This window comes from Geotrypetes seraphini, chromosome 1 (assembly GCF_902459505.1).
Source record: "Geotrypetes seraphini chromosome 1, aGeoSer1.1, whole genome shotgun sequence".
Lineage (NCBI taxonomy): Eukaryota > Metazoa > Chordata > Amphibia > Gymnophiona > Dermophiidae > Geotrypetes > Geotrypetes seraphini.
The window spans coordinates 203,579,081-203,593,680 of record NC_047084.1 but is presented as its reverse complement, the minus strand read 5'-3'; the positions used below and the strand labels follow the sequence as shown (position 1 = coordinate 203,593,680).

General features: G+C 39.8%; 1 protein-coding gene across 2 annotated transcripts in view; it reads right to left on the bottom strand.

Annotated features, from left to right (window-relative positions):
• MTMR7 (myotubularin related protein 7) overlaps positions 1–14,600 on the bottom strand; it is a 193,068-nt gene that overhangs the window by 133,502 nt on the left and 44,966 nt on the right. For both annotated transcript variants that reach the window (XM_033944229.1, XM_033944219.1), the window contains exon 4: positions 3,621–3,778. In XM_033944229.1, the coding sequence (XP_033800120.1) occupies positions 3,621–3,778 (158 nt within the window). The remainder of the gene's footprint in view (positions 1–3,620; positions 3,779–14,600) is intronic.

Genomic DNA, 14,600 nt, shown 5'->3' with positions numbered 1-14,600 from the left:
GATGTAAATGATCTTAGCAAGTTTTGAGTATTTTTCAAGACAGCTTAAGGCGGGGGGCGTAGCTTGGAAGCGCATGCACTCGGTCGGGTAAACGGTGAGCTCCGTCCCGATAGATTTTATTAAATGATTTAATAAGTTACAAATTTGATTTTTAGCCGTAAAACAGGAAGATATCGTGGTCTTATGGTGTCTGGTAAACAGAATAAGGCCGATTTGATGCCGACGGCATCTGTGGGTGCAAAAAGAGCAAAGCCAGAGCCTCCGACCCCCTCGAAGAATCACATGGCTAAAGATAATATGGATAGTGCAGAAATCCTCCGTGAGCTGCTGGCAATTAGAAATATTGTCTCTGAAAACTCTAAGGATATTAAGGAGGTGAAAGAAGAGATGGCTGTATTAAACAGGAAAATGGAACTTGTGGAAAACAAAATAGTGAATCTAAAAGATAGAATGATGGCAGTTGAAACGGATTTATTTCGAATGAAGCCTGTGAATAAAAAAATTGAGGTACTTACTACATTACTGGAAGATTGCTGTAATCGGGAGAGGAGGAGTAACGAGATTGCTTGGGCTACCGGAAGGGGCAGAGAAAAGTAATATGACTTCCTTTTTAGAGAACCTCCTACCTAAAATCCTCCCAATTAAGACAAAATACCCTTTAGAAATAGAAAGAGCCCATAGGATACTTTCCAGGAAGTCTGACAAGCAAAATGGACCGCGTCCAGTAATATTTAAGCTTTTAAGACACCAGCAGGTTATGGAAATTATAAGTCTGGCTAAGGAGAACAGAAATCTGAAGTTTCAAGATTCTCGTTTACATATTGTGCCAGATTTTGCACCTGCCACAGCAGCTAAAAGGAAGAGATTTCTTGAATTAAGACCACAATTGAGAAACATCGGGGCAAAATATGGGCTGATTTATCCAGCTATCATGAGATTGACATATAAGAATAAAACATCTAATTTCAAAGAACCGGAAGATCTGAAGGAATTTTTACAACAGCAAGAAGAACCTATGAACTCTTAAATTGCCTTGTGTTATTTTAACTGTATTGGATTTGAATAGATTCATTTAAATATTCAGTTAAGTTTATTTTATTTATTTTTTAAATAAAAGGCTCATGGAAAGTAAAGTTTAGAATTAGAATATTGCTTTCAGTGAGTCCTAAAGAATTGTTTCCTTGACAACAGTGGTTATTTTTGGGTTTTTTTTAAAGTATATTGCAGTTGGATGTTTTGCTTGAGTTTTTGAATATATTCAAAAGATGAATTATTATTATATATTGATGTGATGAGTTTTTAAACTCATGGTAAAAAGTTTATTGAAATTCCATGATATTTTTGTGTTTTATTTATGGTCTTATTTTATTTTACTGAAGGATACTGTCCTTTTAGTTTTTATGATATTGGTTTATTATTTTATTTCAATAAGGTTTTTTATTTTAAGGGATTTTATTCTTCATTCATTCATGATTAGATGAATATAAGTGAAAGTCTAATGTTTGATTGAGAAATATATATAGTATGATGATTATTAGGGATATTGATGATATGTTTGATTTTTTTTTCCAGTATAATATATTATTTGATGGAGATATGATTTGTTTGCTGGGATTTCTCTTTGAAAGGATTACTGTATTTTCTCACATATAACGTGCGCGTTATACGTGGTTTTTACATACCGCGCATACCCTTGCGCGTTATACGCGTGAGCGCGTTGTACAAAATTTTTTTTATAGTTCCCCCCCCCCGAAGTCCGATTCACCCCCCCCCCCGCAGGACCACTCGCACCCCCACCCCGAAGGACCGCTCGCACGCACCCGCACCCCGAAGGACCGCTCGCACGCATTCCCACCCGCACCTCCAGCCTGAAGGACCGCTCGCACCCCCACAGCCTCCGGACCCCCCCATCATGTAGAAGCTCCTACCGGTGTCCTGCTGCTTCCTTTTGGCGGTCCCGGCCCTTCTGTGAGCCCTGCACCTGCGCTGCTTCTTCCGGCGGTCCCGCCCTTTCTCTGACGTCAAGCCCTCTTGCCCCGCCGACTCCCCGACACGATCGGGGCAAGAGGGAGCTCAAGCCCTCTTGCCCCCCCGACTCCCCGACACGATTGGGGCAAAAGGGAGCCCAAGCCCTCTTACCCCGCCGACTCCCCAACTCCCCGACAATATCGGGCCAGGAGGGAGCCCAAGCCCTCCTGGCTCTGGCGACCCCCCCCCCCCCCCGCTAGTTGTTCGGGCCAGGAGGGAGCCCAAACCCTCCTGGCCATGGCGACCCCCTACCCCCACCCCGCACTACATTACGGGCAGGAGGGATCCCAGGCCCTCCTGCCCTCGACGCAAACCCCCCTCCCCCCAACGACCGCCCCCCCCCAAGAACTTCTGACCGCCCCCCCAGCCGACCCGCGACCCCCCTGGCCGACCCCCACGACACCCCCACCCCCTTCCCCGTACCTTTGTGTAGTTGGCCGGACAGACGGGAGCCAAACCCGCCTGTCTGGCAGGCAGCCAACGACGGAATGAGGCCGGATTGGCCCATCTGTCCCAAAGCTCCGCCTACTGGTGGGGCCTAAGGCGCCTGGGCCAATCAGAATAGGTCCGGGAGCCTTAGGTCCCTCCTGGGGGCAGGGCCTTGGGCACATGGTCGGGTTGGGCATTTTGGTTATCAATATGGGATCAAGTTAACCTCTTTATGGAAAATCATGTGGCATTGTCATATGATACAGTTATATTTGGAATATGTATGAGAAATAAAAGCCAAATATATGCAGTAAATAATAAGCTTTTGATGATCCTTACAGGAGTAGGGATACAACAAATAACATTGAATTGGAAAAATTGTTCTAGACGAAATTACAGCTTCTGGTGGAACTCACTGTGTCATCTGTACAAAATGGAACGTTTACTTGCAATACAAAATGGTCATTTTAATAGATTTAAAGATGTGTGGAGGCCAATAATAAATTATCATAATGATTAATGTTAATTTATTATTCTTTTTCCTTATATGATAATTGAAAGAATGGGGGGATGGGTGGGTTATAATAATTTAATATATATGTGCATAATTTAATTGATTAATATACATAGGAATTATATTATTCATGTATAGATATGAGATGGGGGTGGGATATAAATCTTTTAGTTATATATTGTTATGGAATTATCAAGTGATAATGTAATATATTGTGTTCATATTTTAATGTACACTTGATGTATATGTTAAAATGAATAAAGATTTGAAAAAAAAAAAATTTGGCAATATATTGGCCACTTTCCAATATTCAGGGATCATAAACAATTTTAATGACAAGCCTCAGATTACTAATAGTAGATCAGCAATTTCATTTCTTGAGCTTTCAGTATTCTGGAACATATACCACCCGATCCAAGTGATTTATTGCTGTAACTTTTGGTTCATTTTCAAATATAAAAGTGTCTTTGTATTGCTTTCCCACATGCCAAGTTTCATCCTATTCCATTAATTTTCAGAGAATTGTTTTGTCACAGACAGACAGGCAAGCAGTAATATGACTCCTTTGTAGAATTCTTTCCCTGACTTCTGTTGGGTTAGAAAGAATGATGATTTATGCACATTATAAAAGTATACTCCAATCACTCACTCTGTAGTCTCTATTTCCGTCACTGATCTGCCAAAGATTCTTTGGTATGTCCATGCGGACATATTCTTCAACAAGACTAACCAGCTTCCAGCTTTGTTCCCGTCCCTCCTTATCCAGTTTTGGATTGAATGAGAAGCAGTAAAGTTCTTCATATTTCACTGGAAAAAACAGAACCAAAAAAATTTCTGAGATCAGACAAAGTCAAAAATCAAAGGGTTCGATATTCAAGAGTTTAACTAGGTTAGGAACATGCTGAGAGGAGTTAAGGCAAAGCACAAACTTAGCCAGTTGGCAGTGATATTCCGTCCACTAACTGGCTAAGTAAGCACATACAGTTAGCTGTTCTAACTTTATGTACCAAGTTATTCAGACTAATTCTCAGTTGTCAGCTGGTGCCCAGTTAACTTTTGAGTCAGCCTGCAGCTGGAAGCTGCCTGCAAGCTGTGTACTGCCAGGAGCTAAATATTACCCCCCCCCCTAAATGACTGATGCTTCATAAGGATTATGTAATTTTAAAGGGTTCCTGGTCTGTTTACCCTTCTTTTATACTTTATGGGGCTCATGATGGAGGGGTTGTCTGGCAGGAGGGCTTGGGCTCCCTCCTGCTGATAATCGCGGAGGTGGTTTGGAGGGCTTGGGCTCCTTCCTGCTAATGAGCAATGTGAGGGGGGGTGTTTCGGCAGGAGAGATTGAGCATCTTTCCTACCGGTAATCACGCGGGTGTTTGGGGGGGGGGGCTTTGTATCCAGCAGCAGGCATCTCTCCTGCCGGGAAGGTTAGGTGGGATCGCGGCAAGAGAGATCAAGCATCTCTCCTGCCATGATCATGGGAGGGAGGAAGTTCCAGGATTCTGTAATTGGCCTTGTTTATGACAGACGCCGGTTACAGAATTCTGCTTTTAAGCGAAGGACTGGCCCTTCTTCGCCTAAAAGGTCTTGTTTTGGGCGTTTGGGACTTGGGCGATTTTTTTGGTTAGGAATGTGTGGTAAGGATAGACGTAGTGGTGGTCTGGGCAATTAAACTGCTCAACATAGAGATAGGCCATTCTCAAAAAAAACCCACATTATTTTTGAGAATGGACATTTCTCTGCTGCCTACTTTCTGCGTCTAGGGACTTAGGCCAAAAGGGGACTTAAGACGTCTTTTGATTATGCACCTCCACGTTTATAAAGTGTATAGAATCCCCCTCACCCTGCCCAACACCTTTAACAAAAAATCTATACTTAGTATGTTTAGCTTTCTATAATATTCTGAAATGTTATACAACATGCAGAAGCCACTGGCACTGATATCATTAGCTGTTTGCAGTAGTGAAAAAAACCTGACTAAAGTATTATAGCATAGCATATGTATGGTCCTGGGAAATTAGGTAGACTGGAAAGGAGTTGATTTTGGCAAGTTTTGATCCAAACTCCTAAGACAAAAGTTGTGTACTAAGGAAACTCTGGCCTATTATGAATGTTCCCTTTGCTCAGCCTTGAAATATAGTGAATGCCTCAATAAAGGATTTATCTAATCAGAAAATTAAAAATGTCTATTTATTTTAAAGAAGATGTATCTTAGCACTGTACTAGTTGAGGATCAGAAAATTTCTTGTATCATTGTGGGATGCTTTCAAAGCTACAATGAGAGGTTTTATTATTTCATATTCGGCACATATAAGAAAACAATATACTAAACAATTTGTTGATTTGGAAAATGAAATTAAATGTTTGGAATCTAAATTAATTGATAAATGGCAACAGGATACTTTACAAGCTCTTTTAAAGGTAAAAGGGAAATATAATAAGATTTCTTCAAGATTAGCGAGGAAAGATTTGTTTTCCCAGCAAACTTTGTATTATGGAAGTTCTAATAAGGCGGGAAGATTACTTGCAAATTATCTTAAAGCAAAAAAAAAAAGAAGAGTAAAAATAATTGCAATAAAAGATGGAAAAGGAAATACATATACTCAGATTAATAATATTTTAAATCAATTTCTTAATTTTTATAAAGATTTGTATTCTTCCGATCTTATGATGATAAAATTCAAAAAGGTTTGGATTTTTTGAAGTCATTAGAGGGTCCAAAATTTCCTGATCATATGAAAAAAAGTTTAGATGAGCCTATATCATTAAAAGAATTAGAAATAGCATTGAAGTCTCTTAGAGCTGGATCCGCTCCAGGTGGGGATGGTTTCACAGTGGAATTCTACAAAACATTTCAAAATTCTTTACTACCCCATTTATTAAATTTGTATCAGTTTCAACTAAATAAGGGTTGTGTTACAGGTACTATAGCAGAAGCTTTGACTATTGTTTTGCCAAAGCCAAATAAAGATCCCACTTTGGTTTCAAACTACAGGCCGATATCGTTAATTAATGTGGATGGAAAACTATTAGCTAAAATTCTGGCCTTGAGATTGGCTAAGGCTCTCCCTTTCATAATTGATGTACACCAAACTGGATTCATTGCAAATAGGCATTCTTCTAGCAACACTAGATTGGCGTTTCATACCTTAAACTTAACTAAAAATATGAATGATCTGGCTTTTGCCGTATCTCTAGATGCGGAAAAAGCATTTGATAGAGTGGAATGGAAGTTTATGTATCAAACATTGGAGTGGTTTGGCATTGGTCCAGGATTTATTCAAATGATACAGGCTTTGTATAGCTCCCCTATGGCAAGATTATATATTAATAATAATTTATCAGATCGCTTTCATTTGCATAGGGGAGTTAGACAGGGCTGTCCATTATCTCCTTTACTTTTTGATATAGTTTTAGAACCCCTATTGTTAGCTATTCAACAAACAAAGGAGATACAGGGTATTCCACGTAATGACTGGAAATACAAGTTTTCTGTTTATGCAGATGATATTTTACTATATTTGAGAAATCCAAATTCCTCCATTCCTTGTTTGTTAGAATTGATTGAAAGGTTTGGCAAATTTTCAGGTTACAAAATAAATTGGAATAAATCTGAAATTCTTCCACTCAATGTACATTGTTTAAAAAGTATGTTTGATTCATTTTCTTTTGTTTGGAAAGAGGATGGATTGAAGTATTTAGGAATTTGGATTAAAAATACAGTAGATGATACAGTAAAAGAAAATGAAAAATTTTTATTAAAAAAGGTTACAGAACTATGTGAACATCGGAATCCATTACATTTATCTTGGTGGGGGAGAGTCCAAACTGTTAAAATGATGATATTGCCTGTGGTTTGCTATCAAATGGGTATGATACCAGTATTCTTTCATGGATCTTTCTATAAAAAATTGAACTCAATAATTACCAAATTTATTTGGCTTGGTAAAACTCCTAGAATTGCTTTAGTATCTTTGCAAAAACCAATTAAGGAGGGTGGGGTAAATTTTCCAAATTTTTATAGGTACCATCAGGCCTATATTTTACGTCAAGGTATGTATTGGGTCCTCCCGGAGCTCATTGAATATACTCCTGATTGGTTATATTTGGAATGGCGTCTTATGTTTCCTTTACATTTTTCTCATGTTCTCAGTATCAAGATTCCCAGATTATACAAAGAAAATAGAATTTTAATAGATACTTGGAAAACACTAAGATTTGTTAGTAATTTAACAGAATTCCCTATTAATAAATCCACCAATCAATCCATATGGCTAAACTCCAAGATCCAAATTGGCGGTTTTAAGATCGTCTGGAAGCATTGGATAATTGCAGGAATTAGAAATTTAAATGATGTCATTTCTAATGGCAAACTGCTGGAATTTACACAATTGCAACATAAATTTGGGCTTCATAAATCACAATATTTTCGATGGTTGCAATTGAAGCAGGCCATTCAGGCGGGGTTCCCTGAATGGAAAAATTTTAATACTCAATCCAGTTTGGACTTCTTATGTTTTCAGGCGGACTTTCTGGGTCACCAGGCTGCACAGTGGTATAAAACTTAGTAATTTGGTTTAAAAAAAACCTAAAAATGGTTTGAGGGATATTTGGAGCATTGAGATTAAACATCAGATTTCAGCACCTCAATGGCCACAAATTTGGTCTTGGAGAATGAGATGTAGAATGTCAGTGTCTATGAGACAAACTTGGTTTTTTTTTGTTACATAGAGCTTTTTGGACCCCAGTTAGATTACAAAAGTTAAATAGTACTTTGTCCAATAGATGCTGGCATTGTAAGTCGGAGGTAGGGACTTTGGACCATCTTTTATTCTACTGCCCTCATATTTTAGCCTTTTGGAACTCAATCTGGGATCAAATAAATTGTTTATTGGAAAACCATGTAGCGTTATCTTATGATACTGTGATATTTGGAATGTGTATGAGAAAAAAGAGTCAGATAACATCAAGTAATAATAAACTTTTAATGATCATGAATGGAGTTGCCATCCAACATATTACTAATAACTGGAAAGATCATACAAGGTTAAACTTTAATTTTTGGTGGAATTCATTATGCCACATATATAGAATGGAAAGATCAATAGCGACACAAAATGGAAATTATAATAATTTTATTAAAATATGGGAGCCATTAGCGTCTTTTTGTCATGATTAAATTTCATTTTCCTATTAGTCAGACAGGAGAGGGGAGGGATACAAAGATAGGTTTCATTACATGAATGAAGGGTTTTGAGGGAGGGTGGGGAGAGGGTTACATTTATATGTTTAGATTATAATGTAAGATATGCAAGTGCCTTGTTTCATTGTGTTGATTATGAATATTGTACACTTGGTGAAAGATTTTTAAAATGAATAAAGAATTTTAAAAAAAGAAAATTTATTGTATCAGCTTACATTAATTACTTGTACATTAGAGTTGGATCAATTGCAATCCAGTTCTTGAAGCATTTTTAGACATCTCTGGTATTATTAATAGATACAACCCTGATCCAGTTGAACTGGCGAGAATTCCCACGACTGATGCTTCTCAATAGCTCTGCTGCATTTGATACTGGAAATTAAGAGGGTCCAGTGCAGTGGTCAGAAGGACCAGTCTTAAGGGGAAAGTTATCCAATGGGTGGCTATTAAAAAAATTAAAGTGAGGAATCAGTTATCTGCCCTTCAGTTTTTCAATGGAATTCCTCAAGCTTTTACACTTTTTCCTGTATTGTAAAGAGGAGTAAAGGGCAACAGACTGAAGCGGGGAAGCAAGGTTCAAATTCCACTGCTGTTATTTATGATTTTGGACAAGGCACTTAACCCTCCACTGCTTCAGGTACAAATAGATTGTAAGTCCTCAAGGTACAAGGCATCTTTAGCTACTACTGATTAAGGTGTGAGCTAAATCCAAATACATACATAAAACAGGGCATTTATGCTGAAAGATTAAAGGCAGATATTTTAGACAGACAACATAGTGCTTATGTGCCTGAAAAAAAATTAAAATTAAGAAAGGGCAAATGCCTAGAACTAACCCCTGTAGCATGCAAATTCACAGGAAAACTTATAATTGCTCCAAAGATATAAATTTGAGCATCTAATCTGCTCTGGTAATTGTGTACTTTATAAAATATGTACACTGGAATTACACCCCTAGAACACTTACACACAAATCACAAAAAAAGTAGGTACACACTGTCCATTGTGGCCGGGTGCTGGCCCTTGGCATGTGCCTAGCAGGGTTGACCCTGTCACTGATTCTACTACTATTAATTATTTCTATAGCGCTACCAGACGCACGCAGCGCTGCACCAAGCGGTTTGTCCAATAATAGAGTTGGTGGATCAGGCTGCTTGAAAGATACAGGACTCAAAACTGAATAACCAAAAGTAGTTTATTCACTCATTCTTTTACATAAATGCTTAAAAGGTACATTAAAAGTGTTTCAATCCAAAACAAAATGGAAGGTCTTCTTTAGCAGATTTGTGCATTTATAAAAAAAAAAAACCCAAAAAAACACAACATAGCAAAACATATCTGACTTTGAATTTCTCTTCAGAGCTGTGAAATACTCCTCACAAAAATAGTTTATGGTTTTGACTACCACAAGTTCTGGCCAGAGCTAGGCCTCTTGCTTTAGCCCTGCCACCTTGCTTTTTAGGCACACTAGTCCATGCTTTAGCACACAAACCCTGCTGGCTCACACAACTTCAACTGTATATTGAAGCACTGTACTGGTTTAAAACCAGTTTATGGGATCATTCCGCCCTTTGACTTGCTATGGATCCCACCCAAAGTTACTGTACTATCCCATTGGATCTTCTCCAAAGTGAGTAACTTCAAATCAGTCTGTTTGCCTATTGCCAAGCAGTTTCAGATTTGCTTGCATGTCCTTACTTATTTCATTGCTAACAGCCTTGCCAGAGCAAGATTCTTAAAGCAAACTATAAGCAGTTTTCTTCACCAAACTTCTAGCTTAGTTTTACTCAGCACAAGTTCTGCACACAAACTTCTGTTTCATTTCATCTTTTTTAAATTCATTTTTCATATAACAAGTGTATCATAAAAATTCATACAATTGCATTAAGTATACACTTGATATTTCCATAACTTACTGTAAATATAACATATCATTACATAGTCCTTACTATAATTTTAGACATCATATAATATTTAATAATTATATCACTATTATTCAATTATAATCCCTTTTCCTCCCCTCATTTCATAAAGCAGAGCAGTATTTTACACACCCTCAATCTGTGTCACTTCAGACATTCCAAAAATGCTTTCTTCATTAACACTGCCTGTAGACCAACCCCTACCTTCCTGGACCTTCATTAGTTCAGCAGGTTCATAACCCTAGGACCACTGCTCCCACAATATTTCCTCATTTTCAGAGCATACTACTACTACTATTAATTATTTCTATAGCGCTACCAAACGAATGCAGCATTGCACAGTAACAAAGAAGAAGGAAACAGTCCCTGCTCAAAAGAGCTTACAATCTAAACAACCAAAACAACAAACAGGATGTTATGGATACAGTTAATCAGCTGGCTGGGTTGGAGGGCATAGGAGTAGGGTTAAGGATTGAAGGCTATATCACAAAGGTGGGTTTTCGGTCTGCTTTTAAACACGGAAAGTGAACGGGATTGACAGACAAACTCAGATAATTTATTCCAGGTATAGGGGGCAGCTAGATGAAAGGAACAAAGTCTGGAATTGGCAGTGGAGGAGAAGGGTAAGAAGGATACAGCTAAGAGCAGCTTATCTGAGGAATGGAGTTCTCTGGGAGGTGTATAAGGAGAGAGAAGCAAAGAGAGATATTGAGGGACAGCAGAATGAACACACTTATAGGTCAGCAATAAGATCTTAAACTGTATGTGATGGCAGATAGGGAGCCAGTGAAGTGACTTAAGGAGAGGGGTGACATGAGCATAGGGAGTTTGGTAGAAGATGAGTCATGCAGCAGAGTTTTGCACAGGTTACAAGAGCATGGACAAGGGTCCAGTTAGCGTGCTCAGAGAGAGGAAGGGGTGAATTTTGGTAATACTGAAGAGACAGAAGCGACATGTCTTAGCAGCTTGTTGGATGTGCGTATAAAATGAGACTCGGAATCAAAGGTTGTGAGCAGAAGGGACTGGACAATGACAGTATTATTTACTGAGATGGAGAAAGGAGGAGGAGGAGCAGAGGTTTTAGGAGGAAAGAGGAGCAGCTCAGTCTTGGACATATTTAGTTTCAGATGACAGCAGGATATTCAGGTAGCAATGTCAGCCAAACAAGCAGAGACTTTTTCCTGGACTTTAGGTGAAATTTCAGGTGTAGAGAGGTAGATCTGGGAGTCATCAGCATAAAGGTGATACTGGAAGCCATGGGAGATCAGGGCACTGAGGGAAAAGGTGTAAAGAGAGAACAGAAGAGGTCCTAAGACAGAACCCTGGGGTACACCAACTGCTAGCAGGGTAGCTGCAGAAGAGGACCCACCAACACATACACTAAAGGTGCATTGGAAAAGGTATGAGGGAAACTAGGAGAGGACAGATTCATGTAATCCAAACGAGGACAGCGTATCGAGGAGTAAGCTGTGATTAACAGTATCAAAGGCAGCATATAGGTCAAGAAGGATGAGGATAGAGCACAGGCCCTTAGATCTGGCCATTAACAAGTCACTGCAGACCTTAGTGAGGGTAGTCTCTGTGGAGTGTTGAGGGCGAAAGCCAGATTGTAGAAGATCGAGAATCTGTTGAGTTGAAACAAAGTCCAGGCAGCGACAGAGAATAGCACACTCAAGTATCTTGAATAGGAACAGAAGAAGGGAGACAGGGTAATAATTGGACAAGCAGGAGGGGTCCAGCGAGGGTTTTTTGAGAAACAGCTTAACCACCACATGTTTGAAGGCAGCCGAGACAGTTGCACTGGAAAAAGATAGATTGAGAATACGGCATATGGGAGGGATAACAGTATGAGAGATGGTGTCAGTATAGGGGTGGGAATAGGATTTGAGGGGCATGTAGAAGGCTTGGCTGAAGACAGAAGTTGTGCAGTTTCTTCCTCTGTGATCTCAGAGAAGGAAGAAAAGTCAGCAGTAGTTGACGGAGGGACAAGAAGGTGGGACCACACAAGAGAAGCTTCCTGAGCTATTTGGGTAAAGGATTAAGGGGAGGTACGAGACTGAAGCTCAGGAGAGTGGATGGTGGGTAGGGGAGAAGGATGTGAATTTCTAGTGAATTCAAGAGCGATCTTGAGGACCTTGTCATGGAAGTAATCAGCCATAGTCTGGGGATAGAGAGAAGAAGGGGTTGGAAGTGGGGGTGCTTTGAGAAGGGAGTTAAGCATTGCAAAGTATCAACGGGGGTTGGAAGAAAGAGGGTTAGTTAGTTAGTTGGATGTAGTAGTCTTGCTTGACCCATGTAAGTGCAGAATTAAAGGAGGTCAGCATAAATTTAAAGTGAAGAAAGTCAGCACATGTGCAAGATTTGAGCCAAAGGCGCTCAGCACAGAGGGCACAGGTACATAAGTAATGGACACTGGGAGTGAGCCACGGTTAAGGTTTGGTATGCCTGTCAGAGCGAGTAACAGGGGAAGCTAGGGAGTCCAGAGTAGACGAGCATACCTCAGGCTCTTTTGATGCTGGGTTTTGCAGTTTCTCTATAGCCACTCTTGTTTCCTCAGGGTTTTGCTACTGGTCATTTCTGCTGCTCTCCTCTAGTGGGAAAAGTACCTCCCTTTTCTCTTCCTGGAGCTACTAGATTGTAATCAGCTCCAGCTGTGTTCCTCCCTCTGACTGGCTGAGGGCTCTGCACAGCTCTGCCTGGGACTGGAGCAGTTCTCTGCTTAGCTATAGGTCTCATTGCTTTGGGATTTAACCCTTTCTGGGGACTTTTGAGCACTTTTTCCCTCTTGGGCACAGCTTTAGGTATACTTCTCTGTTGTGGCTGTACTGATGTGTATGTTAAACCCTCTGTTACTTGGTACACCAACAAATCCGCGCAGGACAATTCTGCTCAGACAAATGCACTCCAACAATTGCACGTAATGACAAGTGTGCGCAGGACAATTGTGGCCCATGAAGGATATCTGGAAGGCCCTGATTTTTTGAGACTCCTCAGGCCCTGTCTCTTGAGAGGGGCTTCAGGCACCCTGGAGACTGGTGAAAGGGAGGCGTAGCTGCAGAGCTCAGGCATTAACAAGAAAGCACCCCAGGTAGTCTGCAACAGAGGTAAAGCAAAATAAGAAAAAATGGCTGCAAGCTGAAAGAGGGACTACTAATTAGGCGCCTCAACCCCTCCCAAGGGACAGGGCCTGAGGAGTCTCAGAAAATCAGGGCCTTCCAGATATCCAATAAAAGGGTTCCCATAATCATGCTGTAAACCTAACCCTAACACTAGATAGGAAGTGAATCTGTTAAGTGTAGGGGGGTGTTCCCCCCTCAAAAAAGAGAGTTACTTTGTAACCCTCAAAAATACAAAATTGTATCCTGTCGGGGCGGACCTCCCATTCAGTGGTTTCTATCCTGTTCCGACCTATGAATTTACCCGATATATACCTCTCTAGCGGTACACCAACAAATCTGAAAATTGTATCCTGTCGGGACGGACCTCCCATTCAGTGTGCACATTTGTCTTGCACGCAAAGGTCCTGTGCGCATTTGACAGGTTGCCCTGTTACTCTGTTCCCTGTTACCTTCCCATCACTCATGTAGTCTTTCCTGTCATACTACACACCTACGTTTTACCAAGGTATACAGCCACACAATATTAAATGTGCCTTTTCCAACATACAAAACAGGTTTCATAGGAAAAAAAAAAAAAAAAAAAGCTTTATAAAATTAACCCCTTAAAGTTCAACACCCTTGTGGCTCACAATCTTTAGACATTTGAAGTTACTTATCATTTATATCCAAAGTAATCAACTTTTCTTCAAAAGGTAACTTTAGTTGAACCTGAAGACTGATAAAACTGAAGTCTCATGAATAAAGTCCTTCATTGCTGTCACTGGCAAATCCAGATTTTGCTACTGAAGTTGGTCAATATCCGGTGCTAGACAAGATAAGGCACTTTGACCTTAGCAGCTTATTTCTCTGAGGTTGCTAGCTAAACTTTGCCATTACAAGACCACTAAAGATAAGATGCTTTAAAAAGTGCTTTTGTCTATAGTCATTACCCAATTGGAATACAATACAGCAATGCTCTTTGTGAATTTGCCAGCTAGTCTTAAAACTAGAATTACTCAAAATGCTGCTGCTCAACTGATTTTAGGGAAATTCATTCAAAGGATTCTATTTTACAATTATACTTTTACAATTACAATTTTCCCCTTTGATTCAATGTGGATCACAAATCAAGACATCCTCTTTTAGAAAAGAAACTACAGATACTCAGTAATTAAGATATAACAACCATTAATTCCTAACTTCAAACACATAAGTTTTTAAAACCTTTCAAAATGAAAAATAAGAATCAATTTGTCTTATCTGGAGAAGAAGATGATTCTATATATAAGTACCCTGCTATGCAAAAGGGGAGAGTTTGGTGTAGTGGTTAGAGCTACAGCTTCAGCACCCCGAGGCTGTGGGTTCAAACCCCGTGCTGCTCCTTGTGACCCTGGGCAAGTCACCTAATC